Source organism: Haplochromis burtoni, unplaced genomic scaffold (genome assembly GCF_018398535.1).
Source record: "Haplochromis burtoni strain Fernald_Lab_line unplaced genomic scaffold, NCSU_Asbu1 Contig_153, whole genome shotgun sequence".
Taxonomy (NCBI): domain Eukaryota; kingdom Metazoa; phylum Chordata; class Actinopteri; order Cichliformes; family Cichlidae; genus Haplochromis; species Haplochromis burtoni.
Window position 1 is genome coordinate 499,513 of NW_024582514.1, and position 23,066 is coordinate 522,578.

General features: G+C 41.0%; 1 protein-coding gene across 3 annotated transcripts in view; it reads left to right on the top strand.

Moving 5' to 3' along the window:
- The window catches only part of nova2 (NOVA alternative splicing regulator 2), a 103,144-nt gene that overhangs the window by 53,434 nt on the left and 26,644 nt on the right, over positions 1-23,066 (top strand). For all 3 annotated transcript variants that reach the window (XM_042224839.1, XM_005932594.3, XM_005932595.3), the window contains one exon: positions 16,797-16,963. In XM_042224839.1, the coding sequence (XP_042080773.1) occupies positions 16,797-16,963 (167 nt within the window). The remainder of the gene's footprint in view (positions 1-16,796; positions 16,964-23,066) is intronic.

The following is a 23,066-nucleotide window of genomic DNA, read 5'->3' on the forward strand; positions in this document are numbered from 1 at the left end:
AAAAGAGAGAGATATCTAATGAGATACATTTTCTAATGTAGGTTAAAGTTAAAGAAAAAAAAACTTGTTTAATATTTGTGCATCAACATATATGAGTGATTGTTGAGAGCACTCACAATCTATGATTATTTAAAGATGGATCAACACTGTCCATCGTAACATTAGCACGTGCCACAGTGTGAAGAGGGGCATGGTGGTGTTTTACAAGAGTGCATTTGGAAGTGTAAACAAAGGCAAGCAATGAATAATAAAGGTAATGAAATCCTTCAATAAATTCTCTTCATCTGTACATCACTTCAGACCTCATTAAAAGAATTCACCCAGCTCATAAATCACTTCCTCCCCGGTCTGTTGTCCCGTTATGCGGCCTTGAAGTGCGGCGTGCTGACTGTCGGTGTTCTTGTTGCTGTTTTTCTTTCTATCAGCAGCTGCTTATTCCACTGAAGCTCTCTGCCACTCTGCAGCTGTCGGCTAACAAGAGTTCAGATCTGCTTCCAGCTTTCAGTCACCCACTCGGCCAGTCAGGCTAGCACTTTTGGCTCTGTTTGTCTTCTCCCTTTCTCGATCTATCTTTATGTCATCTCCTTTCACACTTTTTTGTTTTCCCTCTTTGACCCAGTCTTTTGTTCCGACATTTTTCCTCCTTTCCTCCCACAGACACCCTTCGGATATCTCAAATTCTCACGCTGCTCCCCTCTTTTTTCTGTGCCAGCTAGTCCTATGGGGTCAAACAGTAAATGCCAACAGCAAATGCTACAACAGCCGCGGCCTCGACAAGAAGAAGGAGGAGAGGACATTTTATCCAAAACCAGAATAGTCAACACAATCGGCAGCCGCACTACCAAGTCATCCTTCAGAGGCACATGTGTATGAGTGTGTTTGTAAATGAGATCCATTCAGCAGGTCAAAGTGAGTTTGTCTACAATGGGTCGGACAAGCGTTTGCACAATGACAGCCACGCTTTTAAAATGCTGTGAGGATCTACCAAGAGGTCTCATCTTACTAAGGACAACATTGCATTTGTGTGTATTTATGTATGGCTGTGTAGTGTAGTGTGTTTGGTTACTCATCGCTGACAAACTATCTTCCATGTTACATTTATGAGTATTTTTCTTTGATTTTTTTCAGTTTTAAAGACAGAAACTAAGATACACTGTTCAACTTTTGTTTGATTTTTACACCACATGTAATCCTCCCAATTATCTGGATTTAAGTGATACTACATTAGCTTGTGATCGTACCTGGAAGTCACGAGGTAGAACAAGAAACCTTTTGCTTGTTAGACAAATGTTTTTACGCTTACATTATAGAAACACATAATGTTTTAGATGACCTTGTGTGTCCTCTTCATTTTTATTATAGTGTTATAGGATAGCAACAAAAACATACCAGATATCCCTGAGGGGTTAATGTGTAAAATGTGCAAAATTTCAATAGCGTAGGAGTTAGCGTGTTTGCCTAACACACAAAAGATCTCCAGTTTGCAGCCAGGAGGAAACACAAACCCCAACATTGTGCCGTGGGGATCACAAGCTAATGTAATCCCACTGCTGCTGCCAATCCTGGGTAAATGGGAGATTTGTGTCAGGAAGGGAGTCTTGTGAAAAAGGACTGTGCCAAAACAAAAGTTTTATTAACCTCACAGAAATATCGTAATTAGTTGAACAAGAAAATTGTAATTACCAGAACTAAATCGTAGCACAAACAAAAGCAAAAGTTGAGAAAACTGAAACAGCCAATCAACCAAGTTGCTTACAAGTTATGAGTTTTCTCAACTTTTTCTTTATTTACAGTGAGTATCCGGCATGGCCGACGAGGCTATTTTAGTGAGGGTGTTCTCCTTCTATGTGTGAGAACATGTCTTTTATCTGTGCATTGTCAAATGCTGCCCAAGTCCATTTGATTGCCTCTCTAACATGGTATAAATAGCCTAAAGAGCAACAGGGGATTCACCATCTATTATAAGTATCTAAATATCAACAGCTATTAGCCTGCCTGTCTCCCTTTGGCTGCTCGTATCATCCAAAATAGCATTATCCAGCTGTCGGTCAGCCTCCGGCTCAGGCTCATGATGCACAAGCGGCAAATTGGACATATACACTAACTGTATACGGAGGGAAAGAAGGACACTTGAGTTAAATAAATAATTCAGATTGGAAACTGGAAGCAGCTAACCTTGGTCAGTCCAATAGTAACAAAACCGCCTACAATCTGTGCAAAAACTGAAGTGGAGAAATTATAATTTGCCATTTCTCACCCAATAACTTCCCTGGAGCCTGCAATGGTTGCCTGGCCACGGAAACCTGAGTTTGGTGTGGAAAAACTTAACAGGCCGTAAGACCATCTGTCAGTTTCCTGAACTGCTGCACCGACTATAAGCCAAGTCTTATCGGCCAGCTTCAGTGGCTCACTCACTTATGCTCTCCTAACTGAATGGGATGGAAGGAGATAGGTACCATGACCCATGGGTGTTGCATACTTTTCGACATATAATATGCCTTTCCAGTACTACATATATTAAAATGATGAAATTAACTTTTCAGACACAGGGAAACAAAACACCAGATGTGCTAATGCGCTTCAGCATCGTTATCTGCATGCAGCAGCTTTTAAAACGCAGCAGCCTTTTTGAACAATTTGCCCGTTTGAGTTCAACTCTGCTGGGTATGTGTGGGCTCGAGAATTCTCTGTATGAGTGTGTGTGCACCCAGAATTGATTAATTATGCATAAAACTCTCTTTATAACGGCACCTCAGAATTGTGCACTCTGCGAAAACACCGTCTCTGAGGGCTTTGTTGTGTGTCTGTGTGTATAAAAGTCTGATAACTGTAATTATTCAAAACTATAAAGGCGTAGCGCTCCTTCCCCTCCCCAGCCCCCAAATTCTGCTCATGAAAGAGGATGAGAAATCGCAAACAACGAGGTAAAATGTACGCAACTCTAATGCAACACCCGGACTGAGAGCAGAAGAAGAAGAAAAATAGAAAATTCTGGCATAAAAATAGTTTTTCACTCTGCAGCACACATAATACATTTAGATTAGTTTTTTAAATGTGTGGTTGATTTAACAGCCTTTTAAGTATAGTTTACACTTTTTAGTGTCTAGTGCATTGTGTGTGTGTTGTGTGTGTGTGTGTGTGTGTGTGTGTGTGTGTGTGTGTGTGTGTGTGTGTGTGTGTGTGTGTGTGTGTGTGTGTGTGTGTGTGTGTGTGTGTGTGTGTGTGTGTGCCAACAGGCATGGCTGAATGCACTGTCTGGCAAGCCTGAAGAGTCAATAGATGGAAACAATGCCAGACTTGACTAATCAATGAGACCAATCATGAAGAGAGAATGATGATAATCACTTAAACAGATTGGGATCATAATCAATGTGGCCACCCTAATTGTCCTCCATTACACAGCTGGTATTGGCACTCACATTTAGTTGTGCGATCAGCAGTGGACTGAGTCTGTGCGAAGCACTGAACTCAGAGTTTCTGGGCAAACAACAACTTAGTGAAATGGTGACACTTGTGCTGCTTCTGACTTTTGAGTGCTGCTCCAGACAATATAGTGTGGGGCGATAACAGCGGTGTATGTGCTAAAACCACAGTCCTGCTTTTAATGCACTAACCTAATAATCAGCCGAAATGTGTTTGATGAAGACTGATGCACTGTGATCAAAAGTTATATTAGAAATGTCTTCTCATATCTGGATCTCGGTGGATGGACAGTTTCTTCCTAATGTCACAAATTAAGTTAAAGCCTTTGATGCATTCCTGTACCACCGAATGCAATATTTCTACCACTACCAAAGTCCAGGGGTTTAAAATCTGTATGGACAGAAGCACTGAGCTACCTACACATTACACCTAGAGAAGCTGCTTGGTCATGGAAACCCACGAAGCTCCTGGCGCACAGTTTTTGTGCTGATGTTAATGTCAGAGGAGATTTGGAGCTCTGAGGTTGCAGATTCAGCAGAGCGCTGGTGACGTTTCTGCACTTGGTCAATCCACTCTGTAACCTTAAGTGGTTTACCACTTTGTGGCCGAGTTGCTGTGGCTCATATATGCTTCCACTTTGCAGTAACACCACATACAATAATCATAGAATATTTAGGTGGGAAGGAATTTCACACTGATTTCACACTGATTGCTGCAAGGTGGCTTCCTTTTAAATTGCCTCTTGTAAATTCAGTGAGCTCATTAGGATGACGCATTCTTTCACACATGTTCCTAAATGTAGAATGCATAGCTAGGTGCTTGGTTGTATATACCTGTGTCAAACTGGGAACATCTAGATTTAAAGATTGCACCCACTACTTTTTTTTCTTTTGCCAATTAATATTATGAAAATATAACAACACACACACATGAAAACACGATTACTCACACACACATACATCCACATGATTGCACACTTGTGTGTGTGTGTGTGTGTGTGTGTGTGTGTGTGTGTGTGTGTGTGTGTGTGTGTGTGTGTGTGTGTGTGTGTGTGTGTGTGTGTGTGTGTGTGTGTGTGAGAGAGAGAGAGAGAGAGAGAGAGAGAGAGAGAGAGAGAGAGAGTGATCTGGACACTCGCTCACACTTCCTCCCTTAGTGGGAAGTCATTTCCTGTTGGGATGATTATTTAGGGATTTGGCATAGTCAGCATGTGTGTGTGTGTGTGTGTGTGTGTGTGCGTGGTGGGCAGGCCTGCAGTTGATGTCACGTGTTCGTGTTCATGTCCCATAAACTGCAGCCTGTTTTATGTTCGCATATTACAACGAATCTCATCTAATTCACTCTCTTTTTGATCTTTCCACCTTTTTATAAATATTTCCTTCTAATATTACTTTCTCTACTCCCTCGCTCTCTCTCGTCCTCCCTTGTGTGTGTACATATCTGTATTGCCATCATTGTTTTCCCTCATGTTGTGCCTCATTCAACTTTACTCAGGCAGAAAATCATAGCCCATACACAGAAACACGCACACACACAGTTCGCCATTCCAGAGAAAACCAAGGAAACCACTTCGTCTCCTCCCTACCTTACACACCCAGCCGCCTCTCACACAAACACAGTTAATAAACAGTTATTTAAAAGAAAACAAGAATTCATGAACATTAGTATTTTATTGGCTTTCCTTGCATCCTATAATGAGACTGACCTGTTTGACTCGGTCCGGGTTGACGGTGGTCTGCGGCTGCAGGATGCTCACCGGCTCTGTCTTCTGAGTGCTCTGAGGCATCTCCCTCACCTTCTCAGCGATGAAGTCATGGACACCATTCAGTGCCTCCACAGTCCCCTGGATCAGACACACACGCTCTGTTGTGCCTACACAAACACACACAAACACACACACGGATGGGTCAGTGTGTGAGCTTAAACTGGTGGCTAGTGGTATCGTGATCATCATTTCAAGCAAAGATAAATAATAATCATCACTTGTCACGATATGAAACCATTCAGATGAGTACTTTTAATCTCTTGAGTACTTTTATGAATCAGCGTGCTGTGCAAGCCTGTAAAGCAGGGTGGCAGCAGCACACCACAGCTGAGCGCTACTGCAAGAAACATGCAGAAGAAGACGGCAATCCTTATAATTTAGTCAGCAGTTATTTCTATCAATGTGATTCCTATATTTACAAGATCTTTTTGAAATTATGACTGACTGTATCCCAGCTTTTTTCTCAGCATTTCAGAGAGGTTTCTGCAGCTTGGTGGGAAAGCACAGAGAGCAGGTAGAGGTTTGATGTAACGCAGCTCTCTCAGTTTAACTTGAACGTTCAGAATTTTCTGTTTTCATCTTCTTTATGCTGCTGAATAGAAATAAAACCAGCCATGGCACATGCTTCTATTCAAAAAATAACAACTGTGAGATAAGAAAAGATCGCAGGAAACTGTAATGATCCCCACTGGGAAATAACACAGCAGCAGCGGGAAATAGCAACAAAGAGAGAGAGGGGGTGAAAACACCAACTATCAAGAAATAGAACAAAAGATCGAAGTGGAGAAAAATGAACTTTGTATAGGTGCTGTTAAAAAACACAACAGAAAACCTAATTACAAACTTGTAATTACACAAATAACAAATGAAAGTATTGATTTAATACATCGTGCGTTTGTATATTTGCCAGGGAGAGAGAAAGCTGTTCGGAGTCAAAGCTAATTAGCCGCAGTGTCCACGAAAGCTCGTAAAACATGATATTCTTCACCTCACAGAAAACATCAGGGTTCATATTTCCTCTCTCCTTCTTCTGAACATATCGGCATCGCTCAGTTTATGTCTGTTTCCAGGATTTCGTCCAATCAGGAAATTAATCCCCAGGGCACAAGAAAAAAATCAAACATGCTGTAATAATTTCCAAGCTTCTGCTTCAGTGTGTACACCACATGTGTGTGTGTGTGCATTAAAACTGAGCATAGGCTCCAAATAAGCTGGACAAAGTACATCACGCAAAGCTGTGGATGCACGGGGGATTCGCCCTCCACTACTTCAGCAGGAGAAGAAAATCAAAATGCAGCTTTTAGCTTCAGTTTAATGACGTTTGCATCTGCAAAAGATTAGCTGCAGAAATTGTAATAACATACAAAAAAACCCACTTATATGGCTTTTGACAGAATCGCAAAGCACATCAGTTCAGGATTAATGTCATGGACATTATTACCGTAATGCAATTTTAAAGTGTAAATTAAATTGAAAAGGCTGTACTGAATTACCTCTTCACTGTATTGTTTCTTGATGTAATAAAAGAGGAGTCAATGCGTAAGATTATGATGATTAATAAGACCGAACAAAAAACACAAATTCTATATGACTTTTTCTTCTTTTTTGTAATGAAATCTGATATAATAATGCAAGCAAAAACTTTTATTAAACTGGAACTCAAGCTGCACGGGGCACAAGATGACCTCATAGCAATGTGCTGGAGGAGCAGAACAATAAAAATCAGATAGGTTTCTGCCTAATGAAAATGCATATAATTGCTATAATACACGCTGTATGCAGAGAGAAGGGCAGACAGACACAGAGGAGAATCTAGGCCAATGCAAAGCCTCTCAGACCGGCTGCACTTTAACAACGCACTGAAACTAAATCTCTTTCTTTCTATCATTTACTATCACTCTCTCCTCTTTTTTCTACTTTTTTGTCCTCACACACACTTTCTTCCTCACTCTCTTCCTCCATCCCTCACTATATCTCCCTTTCTTTATCCCTATTTCTTCACCCTCTCTCATCTCTCTCTTTCCCCCTCCCCCCTTGAGTCCAGTACTTAGTAGGATCTGCTCTTATCTCGGCCCAGCAGCGTGTCATTTAGCTCTTCCTGTCCCTTGCCTCTCCCTGCATTGTTGGACCGTCTCGGTTTGGCCCAGCTTGGCCTTGTGTGGCAGCACTGGAGAGGAGGGATTGTGGGTTTTAAACTGCTATATTTGTGCAAGGGTGTTGGGAACTGATGACATATTGCAGAAGCCGAACAAGAGCTTCTTTAGCCAAGAGAGACTGTTTCAGTGCTTTTAGGATTTTGTTTGTAAAATTCTGCACAAGGAAACATTTCTAAAGGGTGACTATGTTAATTAGTGGACAGCCCTCAGATGAAGAGCTGCACATGCAGGATGAAGAGGTTGTGACAACTGACACTAAAAATAAAACACACAGCACATTACGCATTTGCAGAATTTGGCTACCTGGCCTTGCCGAACCTTTGCAATGCCTGTTAGCTTTACAGCGGTATTACTTCCCATTCCTATTTTTACAGTTTGGTGACAGCAGTGACAAACAGCCTCTGATGACAGCAGCTGAACGCTTCAGTTTGAGCGTGACGACAGGCCAACAAATCAAGCTAAACATTGGCAGTTCTCAGTTGTAGCCTCGCGCTACCGTTGTGTTGGTGAACATTTCTTTCTGCTTTTTAGTGAGTATCAGTGAGCGGAGCGGCATGACCATCGGAGTGTGTGTCTGTGTGTGTACGTGTGTGACGATACTGAGGAAACTGGGCCTCGTCTCTCCCTGACAGCTGGTGCCCTCTGGGTAATCTGGACCCGTCCAATCAGAAGCAAGGATTAGCAGGCCATTGTCTTGGCATGAGTGTGCGAGTGTGGGTTTGTCTTTATGTGTAGATTGTAAATATGGGTACATGCATGTGTGTGTGTGTGTGTGTGAGACTGTAGCAGAAAAGGCCATTCTGTCACTGGAGATCATATTGAAGCTGCCGTACAGCTGTGCTGCACCAACAAAGACCTGCTTAGTCCCATTACAAAAATATTCACACAGAGATCAGTGAATATGCATTTAATACAAAACACATTGTGCTTTTCATTGCAGGCCAAGCGGATCCCAAAGCACTGCTATAATTTCTTGCACACCTTTTTTTCCCAGACTGGAATCCAGAAATAGTTCCTGAGTCATTTTTGTGTTAGCAAAATAAACTTTTTGGTTTTTGTGAGTAATTTCACATAATCAAGTGTGGCACTCTAATGTGTAACAGCACTCTAATCACCATCTTTGCCTAAACATTTTCTGGAAATGAAACTCACATTGATTTTCTTTCCTCACTTTCTAGCATATTGGATTTTAAGAAAAGGATATACAGATTTTTGACTTTTGAGGCAGTGAATCGAGCTGTGAAGCAAACAGGAAGTAGGCTCATATCTCAGCAACTGTTTCATGCATTGACATTAAACTTGGTGCATAATTTGAAGCAATGGGGTTCATTATCACTGTGACACATTACCACTCATGTAAAGTTATTAAATGTATGCATCCAACAGATATGGAAAAATTAGAGCATCCATTTGGAGTTGTGTTATTTGAACAGTTTTTAGTTTTCTTTCTCTTTGGTCTTCAGCTCCTGAGATAAATTTATGTCTTTGTCTTCTGGTTGTTCCACGTTCTTCTCCCAGCCAGTTAATAAATTAGACTGTCAGCAGGTAGTTTGTCTGATGAAAGACTGAGGAGAAACCAAAAGCCGTTCCCACACACTGCTACAGCCCTGAACCACTCTAGACATCACCAGGCAGACGTGCATGAAGAAAGCGTACGTCCGACTCGATCAGATCAGAAATTAACCTGCCAGCTCCCCGCTACAAAGTCTGTATGCTATCCGATTAAGCGTGTGTGAGAATCAGCAGGTAATTGTCTGGTGAATTCACAGTGAGGGAACAGGCATCCTGCGTCCTGGCTCCAGCATGCGCTGCTCGGGCAGCTCCCTCGCCTAAACCAAATTGAGTATCTCCAATAGTGACAGTGTGTGAGAAGTGAACTGGCTCTCGCCTGCTGTGTGCTACACAGCATATGAACAAAGAACAAACATAAGAACAGAAAAGATGATAGAAAGATGATATCCTGACCTTATTTCTCCCAACATTAACCAAAGTTCATGTGCAGACTTTGTGTAATCTAAACTTATGGAGCTTTAAACTTTAAACTGTACACACAGATTTTACCATCTTATCTGGAAGTTGTTATCTCACAAAGCAGGAAGACTGAAAAAAAAATCTATATATATTTAAAAAATTTTAATTTAGCTGCTAAATGAAGAGACACTCGAAAAGGCTGCTGATTATGTTCATGTTTTAAGGGGCCGTTTGTGTTTTAATTATCATGCTCATTCTCGTGTCTCAATGTCTTATTTCCCTGCAGGAAAAGCGCAGACAGTGAGCAACATACAAATGCCAAAAGAGTACCAACATAATAGAATTTATGCATCCCTCAGAGAGCGAGCTCTGTTGGCAGTCAGTTCTACGCCGTTGCAAAAACATCACTATGTGTTTGTGTGTGTGTCTTTGTATATGACTTGAGCATTTCCCCTTGTAAAACGAACTTCATCATTTGACATTTTAACGGCTGGAAGCTTTTTCCAGACTTGACATGCTGCAGCTGCTGAAGTAATATCTGTTCAATGTTGTTAAACCTTCTGTGTTTACATAATGTTTTAAGGGCATTTCTTAGACACAGAACACAGGGCAGGAAGAAAGACAATAAAGTCCTTATTTATAGCATTGCTATTCACGAGTGTGGACATAGTGAAGTTGTGCTTTCTTACTATGGTTTAAAAACTGCAGGTGCTTTCATGCGGTGTTGTCAGGCCTTGCTGGTAACGTTTTTCACATTGCTGCACGGATAATTGAAACAAGAGCAGTAAAAAGAAACACCAGTTACACTTACAGCAACAACAGCTAGGCAGTAGAGCAGGGCGATATGGCCAAAAATATTTATCACGATATATATTTGAAAATTTGCGATAACGATATAACCGACGATATAATTGATGCGAGACAAAATACAACTCCACAACATTACTAGCGCAAAAAGACAACCTTCCATTTATTTTCACTTAAACAAGAAGCTGGTTTTTATGTACATTAAAGCTTTATAAAAATGTAACAGTGCAAATGCAAATTCCTTGCTGAAAGTTTAACCAAAAGGCATTTCCAGTAGAAATGGGCTGACATATCCTGAGCATAACCATGTATAATATCCACTGAAGTTAAAAAGAGGTGCTTTGCAACATTAAACTGCAGTGTGCAGTACGTATTTTTCGGACCATAAGGTGCACGGGATTATAAGGCACATTAAGCGAAACAAAGCAGTCAGATAAATCAAACTTTATTAAACTCATTCTTCTTGCTTCCTCCACTTCTGTACCATTGATTCATTAATGTTGAATTCTCTGGCAGCTGCTCTATTCCCATGTTGTTGCAGTATATTAATGACTAACCTCGTATTGTGGATGGATTATCTCAGTTGTTCTCCTGACTGAAGTTTGGTCCGTTTACAGCATCCTGCCATGCGATTGCATTTGTCTCTAACCATGAAGAACCTTCACGTTAACTTTTATAAGTGGAAAAGTGTTAGTGTTCGTCCTCCAGCTTCACTGTTTATGTTATGCTAACATAGCTGTGTCGCTAGCGATCACGTAGCACATCATTATATACCAGCTAGCCCAACTTCAGTAACCCTACAAACGTCACTGCTGTTTAGTTTCCTGTCTTCATTTATGTTGGAAGTGATAGCAGAGCTGTACGTTTGATTTTTTTCAGAAATCTCTCAGTCAGAACATGCTATATCATGCTTAGGTAACTAGCGAAACTAGCGAGCTAACTTCCGCTAGCTTCCTGCTAACTTCTAACTCCGTTAAATGTAATAACTTTTGTTTTCATGGATGCCTGGAAGTTAAACTTTATAGTTACACCTGGTAAAGCAGCAATGCTGATCGTTTTATTAAAGATGAAAGAATTTAGACAGTTTTTAACTCTAAGTGATGCTGCAGTGTTGTTTGACCTGAAGCATACGGAGTTTAGGACCCAGATTACTCCCAGATTTAAGAGCATCTTAGTCCGACAATAACGACGGCCGCTTGCATGTTCTGCAAAAAAATGTGCTTTGTTGTGTATCTGACGGACAAACACCAAACCAGTTCCACATCACTGAAGTTGCACCATTTTTACAAACCAATTCTGGTTCATCTGTTTCACTCAACAATCGGCCATGTGCGTATGAAAACAAAGGCACTGCGCATGCGCGTTTTACTCCCATTCTATCGCGATATTTCATTTTCCTATCGTTGCCTAACATTATACCGGTATTACCGTGAACGGTATAATATGGCCCAGCCCTACTGCACACTGAAATGCTTTCATAAATGAGATAATGTCCCCAAGTTTTGGAAAACGTGAGTGCAAAGATGCCAAAAATCAAACATTTATGATTTATGAACAGAGCACAAATAAATAGACCGGAGCAAACTACAAAGGATTGCATGTGTTTCATGATAGGAACTGACCAACCTCCTGACCTGAAACTTTGGAGCTTAGTTCTTTGTGTCTCTGATGTGTTTCGTAGGCTGTAACTCCTTTGTAGTTTGCTCCGGTCTATTTATTTGTGCTCTGTTCATAAATCATAAATGTTTGATTTTTGTCATCTTTGCACTCACGTTTTCCAAAACTTGGGGACATTATCTCATTATGAAATGCATTTCAGTGGTGCTGCCTAGCTGTTGTTGCTGTAAGTGTAACTGGTGTTTCTTTTTACTGCTCTTGTTTCAATTATCCGTGCAGCAATGTGAAAAACGTTACCAGCAAGGCCTGACAACACCGCATGAAAGCACCTGCAGTTTTTAAACCATAGTAAGAAAGCACAACTTCACTATGTCCACACTCGTGAATAGCAATGCTATAAATAAGGACTTTATTGTCTTTCTTCCTGCCCTGTGTTCTGTGTCTAAGAAATGCCCTTAAAACATTATGTAAACACAGAAGGTTTAACAACATTGAACAGATATTACTTCAGCAGCTGCAGCATGTCAAGTCTGGAAAAAGCTTCCAGCCGTTAAAATGTCAAATGATGAAGTTCGTTTTACAAGGGGAAATGCTCAAGTCATATACAAAGACACACACACAAACACATAGTGATGTTTTTGCAACGGCGTAGAACTGACTGCCAACAGAGCTCGCTCTCTGAGGGATGCATAAATTCTATTATGTTGGTACTCTTTTGGCATTTGTATGTTGCTCACTGTCTGCGCTTTTCCTGCAGGGAAATAAGACATTGAGACACGAGAATGAGCATGATAATTAAAACACAAACGGCCCCTTAAAACATGAACATAATCAGCAGCCTTTTCGAGTGTCTCTTCATTTAGCAGCTAAATTAAAATTTTTTAAATATATATAGATTTTTTTTTCAGTCTTCCTGCTTTGTGAGATAACAACTTCCAGATAAGATGGTAAAATCTGTGTGTACAGTTTAAAGTTTAAAGCTCCATAAGTTTAGATTACACAAAGTCTGCACATGAACTTTGGTTAATGTTGGGAGAAATAAGGTCAGGATATCATCTTTCTATCATCTTTTCTGTTCTTATGTTTGTTCTTTGTTCATATGCTGTGTAGCACACAGCAGGCGAGAGCCAGTTCACTTCTCACACACTGTCACTATTGGAGATACTCAATTTGGTTTAGGCGAGGGAGCTGCCCGAGCAGCGCATGCTGGAGCCAGGACGCAGGATGCCTGTTCCCTCACTGTGAATTCACCAGACAATTACCTGCTGATTCTCACACACGCTTAATCGGATAGCATACAGACTTTGTAGCGGGGAGCTGGCAGGTTAATTTCTGATCTGATCGAGTCGGACGTACGCTTTCTTCATGCACGTCTGCCTGGTGATGTCTAGAGTGGTTCAGGGCTGTAGCAGTGTGTGGGAACGGCTTTTGGTTTCTCCTCAGTCTTTCATCAGACAAACTACCTGCTGACAGTCTAATTTATTAACTGGCTGGGAGAAGAACGTGGAACAACCAGAAGACAAAGACATAAATTTATCTCAGGAGCTGAAGACCAAAGAGAAAGAAAACTAAAAACTGTTCAAATAACACAACTCCAAATGGATGCTCTAATTTTTCCATATCTGTTGGATGCATACATTTAATAACTTTACATGAGTGGTAATGTGTCACAGTGATAATGAACCCCATTGCTTCAAATTATGCACCAAGTTTAATGTCAATGCATGAAACAGTTGCTGAGATATGAGCCTACTTCCTGTTTGCTTCACAGCTCGATTCACTGCCTCAAAAGTCAAAAATCCGTATATCCTTTTCTTAAAATCCAATATGCTAGAAAGTGAGGAAAGAAAATCAATGTGAGTTTCATTTCCAGAAAATGTTTAGGCAAAGATGGTGATTAGAGTGCTGTTACACATTAGAGTGCCACACTTGATTATGTGAAATTACTCACAAAAACCAAAAAGTTTATTTTGCTAACACAAAAATGACTCAGGAACTATTTCTGGATTCCAGTCTGGGAAAAAAAGGTGTGCAAGAAATTATAGCAGTGCTTTGGGATCCGCTTGGCCTGCAATGAAAAGCACAATGTGTTTTGTATTAAATGCATATTCACTGATCTCTGTGTGAATATTTTTGTAATGGGACTAAGCAGGTCTTTGTTGGTGCAGCACAGCTGTACGGCAGCTTCAATATGATCTCCAGTGACAGAATGGCCTTTTCTGCTACAGTCTCACACACACACACACACACATGCATGTACCCATATTTACAATCTACACATAAAGACAAACCCACACTCGCACACTCATGCCAAGACAATGGCCTGCTAATCCTTGCTTCTGATTGGACGGGTCCAGATTACCCAGAGGGCACCAGCTGTCAGGGAGAGACGAGGCCCAGTTTCCTCAGTATCGTCACACACGTACACACACAGACACACACTCCGATGGTCATGCCGCTCCGCTCACTGATACTCACTAAAAAGCAGAAAGAAATGTTCACCAACACAACGGTAGCGCGAGGCTACAACTGAGAACTGCCAATGTTTAGCTTGATTTGTTGGCCTGTCGTCACGCTCAAACTGAAGCGTTCAGCTGCTGTCATCAGAGGCTGTTTGTCACTGCTGTCACCAAACTGTAAAAATAGGAATGGGAAGTAATACCGCTGTAAAGCTAACAGGCATTGCAAAGGTTCGGCAAGGCCAGGTAGCCAAATTCTGCAAATGCGTAATGTGCTGTGTGTTTTATTTTTAGTGTCAGTTGTCACAACCTCTTCATCCTGCATGTGCAGCTCTTCATCTGAGGGCTGTCCACTAATTAACATAGTCACCCTTTAGAAATGTTTCCTTGTGCAGAATTTTACAAACAAAATCCTAAAAGCACTGAAACAGTCTCTCTTGGCTAAAGAAGCTCTTGTTCGGCTTCTGCAATATGTCATCAGTTCCCAACACCCTTGCACAAATATAGCAGTTTAAAACCCACAATCCCTCCTCTCCAGTGCTGCCACACAAGGCCAAGCTGGGCCAAACCGAGACGGTCCAACAATGCAGGGAGAGGCAAGGGACAGGAAGAGCTAAATGACACGCTGCTGGGCCGAGATAAGAGCAGATCCTACTAAGTACTGGACTCAAGGGGGGAGGGGGAAAGAGAGAGATGAGAGAGGGTGAAGAAATAGGGATAAAGAAAGGGAGATATAGTGAGGGATGGAGGAAGAGAGTGAGGAAGAAAGTGTGTGTGAGGACAAAAAAGTAGAAAAAAGAGGAGAGAGTGATAGTAAATGATAGAAAGAAAGAGATTTAGTTTCAGTGCGTTGTTAAAGTGCAGCCGGTCTGAGAGGCTTTGCATTGGCCTAGATTCTCCTCTGTGTCTGTCTGCCCTTCTCTCTGCATACAGCGTGTATTATAGCAATTATATGCATTTTCATTAGGCAGAAACCTATCTGATTTTCATTGTTCTGCTCCTCCAGCACATTGCTATGAGGTCATCTTGTGCCCCGTGGAGCTTGAGTTCCAGTTTAATAAAAGTTTTTGCTTGCATTATTTTATCAGATTTCATTACAAAAAAGAAGAAAAAGTCATATAGAATTTGTGTTTTTTGTTCGGTCTTATTAATCATCATAATCTTACGCATTGACTCCTCTTTTATTACATCAAGAAACAATACAGTGAAGAGGTAATTCAGTACAGGCTTTTCAATTTAATTTACACTTTAAAATTGCATTACGGTAATAATGTCCATGACATTAATCCTGAACTGATGTGCTTTGCGATTCTGTCAAAAGCCATATAAGTGGGTTTTTTTGTATATTATTACAATTTCTGCAGCTAATCTTTAGCAGATGCAAACGTCATTAAACTGAAGCTAAAAGCTGCATTTTGATTTTCTTCTCCTGCTGAAGTAGTGGAGGGCGAATCCCCCGTGCATCCACAGCTTTGCGTGATGTACTTTGTCCAGCTTATTTGGAGCCTATGCTCAGTTTTAATGCACACACACACACATGTGGTGTACACACTGAAGCAGAAGCTTGGAAATTATTACAGCATGTTTGATTTTTTTCTTGTGCCCTGGGGATTAATTTCCTGATTGGACGAAATCCTGGAAACAGACATAAACTGAGCGATGCCGATATGTTCAGAAGAAGGAGAGAGGAAATATGAACCCTGATGTTTTCTGTGAGGTGAAGAATATCATGTTTTACGAGCTTTCGTGGACACTGCGGCTAATTAGCTTTGACTCCGAACAGCTTTCTCTCTCCCTGGCAAATATACAAACGCACGATGTATTAAATCAATACTTTCATTTGTTATTTGTGTAATTACAAGTTTGTAATTAGGTTTTCTGTTGTGTTTTTTAACAGCACCTATACAAAGTTCATTTTTCTCCACTTCGATCTTTTGTTCTATTTCTTGATAGTTGGTGTTTTCACCCCCTCTCTCTCTTTGTTGCTATTTCCCGCTGCTGCTGTGTTATTTCCCAGTGGGGATCATTACAGTTTCCTGCGATCTTTTCTTATCTCACAGTTGTTATTTTTTGAATAGAAGCATGTGCCATGGCTGGTTTTATTTCTATTCAGCAGCATAAAGAAGATGAAAACAGAAAATTCTGAACGTTCAAGTTAAACTGAGAGAGCTGCGTTACATCAAACCTCTACCTGCTCTCTGTGCTTTCCCACCAAGCTGCAGAAACCTCTCTGAAATGCTGAGAAAAAAGCTGGGATACAGTCAGTCATAATTTCAAAAAGATCTTGTAAATATAGGAATCACATTGATAGAAATAACTGCTGACTAAATTATAAGGATTGCCGTCTTCTTCTGCATGTTTCTTGCAGTAGCGCTCAGCTGTGGTGTGCTGCTGCCACCCTGCTTTACAGGCTTGCACAGCACGCTGATTCATAAAAGTACTCAAGAGATTAAAAGTACTCATCTGAATGGTTTCATATCGTGACAAGTGATGATTATTATTTATCTTTGCTTGAAATGATGATCACGATACCACTAGCCACCAGTTTAAGCTCACACACTGACCCATCCGTGTGTGTGTTTGTGTGTGTTTGTGTAGGCACAACAGAGCGTGTGTGTCTGATCCAGGGGACTGTGGAGGCACTGAATGGTGTCCATGACTTCATCGCTGAGAAGGTGAGGGAGATGCCTCAGAGCACTCAGAAGACAGAGCCGGTGAGCATCCTGCAGCCGCAGACCACCGTCAACCCGGACCGAGTCAAACAGGTCAGTCTCATTATAGGATGCAAGGAAAGCCAATAAAATACTAATGTTCATGAATTCTTGTTTTCTTTTAAATAACTGTTTATTAACTGTGTTTGTGTGAGAGGCGGCTGGGTGTGTAAGGTAGGGAGGAGACGAAGTGGTTTCCTTGGTTTTCTCTGGAATGGCGAACTGTGTGTGTGCGTGTTTCTGTGTATGGGCTATGATTTTCTGCCTGAGTAAAGTTGAATGAGGCACAACATGAGGGAAAACAATGATGGCAATACAGATATGTACACACACAAGGGAGGACGAGAGAGAGCGAGGGAGTAGAGAAAGTAATATTAGAAGGAAATATTTATAAAAAGGTGGAAAGATCAAAAAGAGAGTGAATTAGATGAGATTCGTTGTAATATGCGAACATAAAACAGGCTGCAGTTTATGGGACATGAACACGAACACGTGACATCAACTGCAGGCCTGCCCACCACGCACACACACACACACACACACACACACATGCTGACTATGCCAAATCCCTAAATAATCATCCCAACAGGAAATGACTTCCCACTAAGGGAGGAAGTGTGAGCGAGTGTCCAGATCACTCTCTCTCTCTCTCTCTCTCTCTCTCTCTCTCTCTCACACTCTCTCTCTCTCTCTCTCTCTGATCACACACACACACACACACACACACACACACACAGTGTGGGCATGACTTATAGCTAATCTTACTGAGTTATTTCGGGTTCTTATCTCTAACTGTGTGTGTTGTTATATTTTCATAATATTAATTGGCAAAAGAAAAAAAAGTAGTGGGTGCAATCTTTAAATCTAGATGTTCCCAGTTTGACACAGGTATATACAACCAAGCACCTAGCTATGCATTCTACATTTAGGAACATGTGTGAAAGAATGCGTCATCCTAATGAGCTCACTGAATTTACAAGAGGCAATTTAAAAGGAAGCCACCTTGCAGCAATCAGTGTGAAATCAGTGTGAAATTCCTTCCCACCTAAATATTCTATGATTATTGTATGTGGTGTTACTGCAAAGTGGAAGCATATATGAGCCACAGCAACTCGGCCACAAAGTGGTAAACCACTTAAGGTTACAGAGTGGATTGACCAAGTGCAGAAACGTCACCAGCGCTCTGCTGAATCTGCAACCTCAGAGCTCCAAATCTCCTCTGACATTAACATCAGCACAAAAACTGTGCGCCAGGAGCTTCGTGGGTTTCCATGACCAAGCAGCTTCTCTAGGTGTAATGCGTAGGTAGCTCAGTGCTTCTGTCCATACAGATTTTAAACCCCTGGACTTTGGTAGTGGTAGAAATATTGCATTCGGTGGTACAGGAATGCATCAAAGGCTTTAACTTAATTTGTGACATTAGGAAGAAACTGTCCATCCACCGAGATCCAGATATGAGAAGACATTTCTAATATAACTTTTGATCACAGTGCATCAGTCTTCATCAAACACATTTCGGCTGATTATTAGGTTAGTGCATTAAAAGCAGGACTGTGGTTTTAGCACATACACCGCTGTTATCGCCCCACACTATATTGTCTGGAGCAGCACTCAAAAGTCAGAAGCAGCACAAGTGTCACCATTTCACTAAGTTGTTGTTTGCCCAGAAACTCTGAGTTCAGTGCTTCGCACAGACTCAGTCCACTGCTGATCGCACAACTAAATGTGAGTGCCAATACCAGCTGTGTAATGGAGGACAATTAGGGTGGCCACATTGATTATGATCCCAATCTGTTTAAGTGATTATCATCATTCTCTCTTCATGATTGGTCTCATTGATTAGTCAAGTCTGGCATTGTTTCCATCTATTGACTCTTCAGGCTTGCCAGACAGTGCATTCAGCCATGCCTGTTGTCACACACACACACACACACACACACACACACACACACACAATGCACTAGACACTAAAAAGTGTAAACTATACTTAAAAGGCTGTTAAATCAACCACACATTTAAAAAACTAATCTAAATGTATTATGTGTGCTGCAGAGTGAAAAACTATTTTTATGCCAGAATTTTCTATTTTTCTTCTTCTTCTGCTCTCAGTCCGGGTGTTGCATTAGAGTTGCGTACATTTTCCCTCGTTGTTTGCGATTTCTCATCCTCTTTCATGAGCAGAATTTGGGGGCTGGGGAGGGGAAGGAGCGCTACGCCTTTATAGTTTTGAATAATTACAGTTATCAGACTTTTATACACACAGACACACAACAAAGCCCTCAGAGACGGTGTTTTCGCAGAGTGCACAATTCTGAGGTGCCGTTATAAAGAGAGTTTTATGCATAATTAATCAATTCTGGGTGCACACACACTCATACAGAGAATTCTCGAGCCCACACATACCCAGCAGAGTTGAACTCAAACGGGCAAATTGTTCAAAAAGGCTGCTGCGTTTTAAAAGCTGCTGCATGCAGATAACGATGCTGAAGCGCATTAGCACATCTGGTGTTTTGTTTCCCTGTGTCTGAAAAGTTAATTTCATCATTTTAATATATGTAGTACTGGAAAGGCATATTATATGTCGAAAAGTATGCAACACCCATGGGTCATGGTACCTATCTCCTTCCATCCCATTCAGTTAGGAGAGCATAAGTGAGTGAGCCACTGAAGCTGGCCGATAAGACTTGGCTTATAGTCGGTGCAGCAGTTCAGGAAACTGACAGATGGTCTTACGGCCTGTTAAGTTTTTCCACACCAAACTCAGGTTTCCGTGGCCAGGCAACCATTGCAGGCTCCAGGGAAGTTATTGGGTGAGAAATGGCAAATTATAATTTCTCCACTTCAGTTTTTGCACAGATTGTAGGCGGTTTTGTTACTATTGGACTGACCAAGGTTAGCTGCTTCCAGTTTCCAATCTGAATTATTTATTTAACTCAAGTGTCCTTCTTTCCCTCCGTATACAGTTAGTGTATATGTCCAATTTGCCGCTTGTGCATCATGAGCCTGAGCCGGAGGCTGACCGACAGCTGGATAATGCTATTTTGGATGATACGAGCAGCCAAAGGGAGACAGGCAGGCTAATAGCTGTTGATATTTAGATACTTATAATAGATGGTGAATCCCCTGTTGCTCTTTAGGCTATTTATACCATGTTAGAGAGGCAATCAAATGGACTTGGGCAGCATTTGACAATGCACAGATAAAAGACATGTTCTCACACATAGAAGGAGAACACCCTCACTAAAATAGCCTCGTCGGCCATGCCGGATACTCACTGTAAATAAAGAAAAAGTTGAGAAAACTCATAACTTGTAAGCAACTTGGTTGATTGGCTGTTTCAGTTTTCTCAACTTTTGCTTTTGTTTGTGCTACGATTTAGTTCTGGTAATTACAATTTTCTTGTTCAACTAATTACGATATTTCTGTGAGGTTAATAAAACTTTTGTTTTGGCACAGTCCTTTTTCACCAGACTCCCTTCCTGACACAAATCTCCCATTTACCCAGGATTGGCAGCAGCAGTGGGATTACATTAGCTTGTGATCCCCACGGCACAATGTTGGGGTTTGTGTTTCCTCCTGGCTGCAAACTGGAGATCTTTTGTGTGTTAGGCAAACACGCTAACTCCTACGCTATTGAAATTTTGCACATTTTACACATTAACCCCTCAGGGATATCTGGTATGTTTTTGTTGCTATCCTATAACACTATAATAAAAATGAAGAGGACACACAAGGTCATCTAAAACATTATGTGTTTCTATAATGTAAGCGTAAAAACATTTGTCTAACAAGCAAAAGGTTTCTTGTTCTACCTCGTGACTTCCAGGTACGATCACAAGCTAATGTAGTATCACTTAAATCCAGATAATTGGGAGGATTACATGTGGTGTAAAAATCAAACAAAAGTTGAACAGTGTATCTTAGTTTCTGTCTTTAAAACTGAAAAAAATCAAAGAAAAATACTCATAAATGTAACATGGAAGATAGTTTGTCAGCGATGAGTAACCAAACACACTACACTACACAGCCATACATAAATACACACAAATGCAATGTTGTCCTTAGTAAGATGAGACCTCTTGGTAGATCCTCACAGCATTTTAAAAGCGTGGCTGTCATTGTGCAAACGCTTGTCCGACCCATTGTAGACAAACTCACTTTGACCTGCTGAATGGATCTCATTTACAAACACACTCATACACATGTGCCTCTGAAGGATGACTTGGTAGTGCGGCTGCCGATTGTGTTGACTATTCTGGTTTTGGATAAAATGTCCTCTCCTCCTTCTTCTTGTCGAGGCCGCGGCTGTTGTAGCATTTGCTGTTGGCATTTACTGTTTGACCCCATAGGACTAGCTGGCACAGAAAAAAGAGGGGAGCAGCGCGAGAATTTGAGATATCCGAAGGGTGTCTGTGGGAGGAAAGGAGGAAAAATGTCGGAACAAAAGACTGGGTCAAAGAGGGAAAACAAAAAAGTGTGAAAGGAGATGACATAAAGATAGATCGAGAAAGGGAGAAGACAAACAGAGCCAAAAGTGCTAGCCTGACTGGCCGAGTGGGTGACTGAAAGCTGGAAGCAGATCTGAACTCTTGTTAGCCGACAGCTGCAGAGTGGCAGAGAGCTTCAGTGGAATAAGCAGCTGCTGATAGAAAGAAAAACAGCAACAAGAACACCGACAGTCAGCACGCCGCACTTCAAGGCCGCATAACGGGACAACAGACCGGGGAGGAAGTGATTTATGAGCTGGGTGAATTCTTTTAATGAGGTCTGAAGTGATGTACAGATGAAGAGAATTTATTGAAGGATTTCATTACCTTTATTATTCATTGCTTGCCTTTGTTTACACCTCCAAATGCACTCTTGTAAAACACCACCATGCCCCTCTTCACACTGTGGCACGTGCTAATGTTACGATGGACAGTGTTGATCCATCTTTAAATAATCATAGATTGTGAGTGCTCTCAACAATCACTCATATATGTTGATGCACAAATATTAAACAAGTTTTTTTTTCTTTAACTTTAACCTACATTAGAAAATGTATCTCATTAGATAAAGTTGGAGTTTCATAGATTACATAGATTACATAGATTACGTTGATCCATTAAGCAAAATAAAGGAAGTTTCTCCTATTTTAAAAGCAAAAGTTTAAGTTATAAGCAACTATTTCCTCCCAGTACAACACAGTTAGGAGATTAGCTCCTCTGCCTTAATGTGCTGTATCTCCAATCACACTTCTACACTTCCACTTGCTATTTTCATTGCATAAAGTGCACTAACTGTGAAAAGTATAGCTACATGAAGTGCATCCAGATGTGTGTGCACATAATTCCCAAACAGTTAAGTGTTTGGGAATTATACACTTCTCACCCTGTGTGGTTTCTGTGCAGAAGGGGGGTTAGCATCAATCAGTTTTTAAGCTAGTAGGAGGAAGCCATGCTTTTAGCTAGCAATCTGTCACTGATGCTAGACACGTGTTGGTGACGATGGCAGAATTACATCAGGGATTAAATCTACTGTAAGAGTGTTGAAGGACTGTTTGGTGTTCATGTTTATATTTTGAATGAAGATGAATTGCTCAGACGCTTTACAAGTTGTCATGTTGTGAAACTAAAGTAGCTAGCTAGCATCACAGCTACAGTCGAATGCTGCAGTGGTCATTACTAGTAAACACAGTTTACTGTCTTAGATTTAAAACATCATTACTCTGTCAAAATTCACCCACCACACTAGCAAGTAGATATATTGAATATAGTCTACCACATGGAAGAGTATTAATTGAAGTATCTGACCTGAGACACAGTACTGGTTAGGTAGCTTAATTTAGCCACTTGATTAATTTAATCATTCTTTTGTATCGAAATGCATAATCTTCTGTTTTATGCAACTGTAACTTTAGTGTTAGACTTACAGCTGTAAGGTGGATGGGCTTAGATCACAGTGATCTAAATGAAAGGCCATATGCATGTGTCCTCTCGCTGCTACAAGGACAGTTCATCTGTAAAAGATCATAAGGACAGTGTGTGATAATCTGTGGAGGGATATTGCCCAGAAGGAAAATACGATCCAAGCATTATATAAACGCTGAGATCCACTGAGCATTTATGTAATGTGCCCTCCAAGCAGAGTAGAAAGTAATATCATAACAACTACAGGT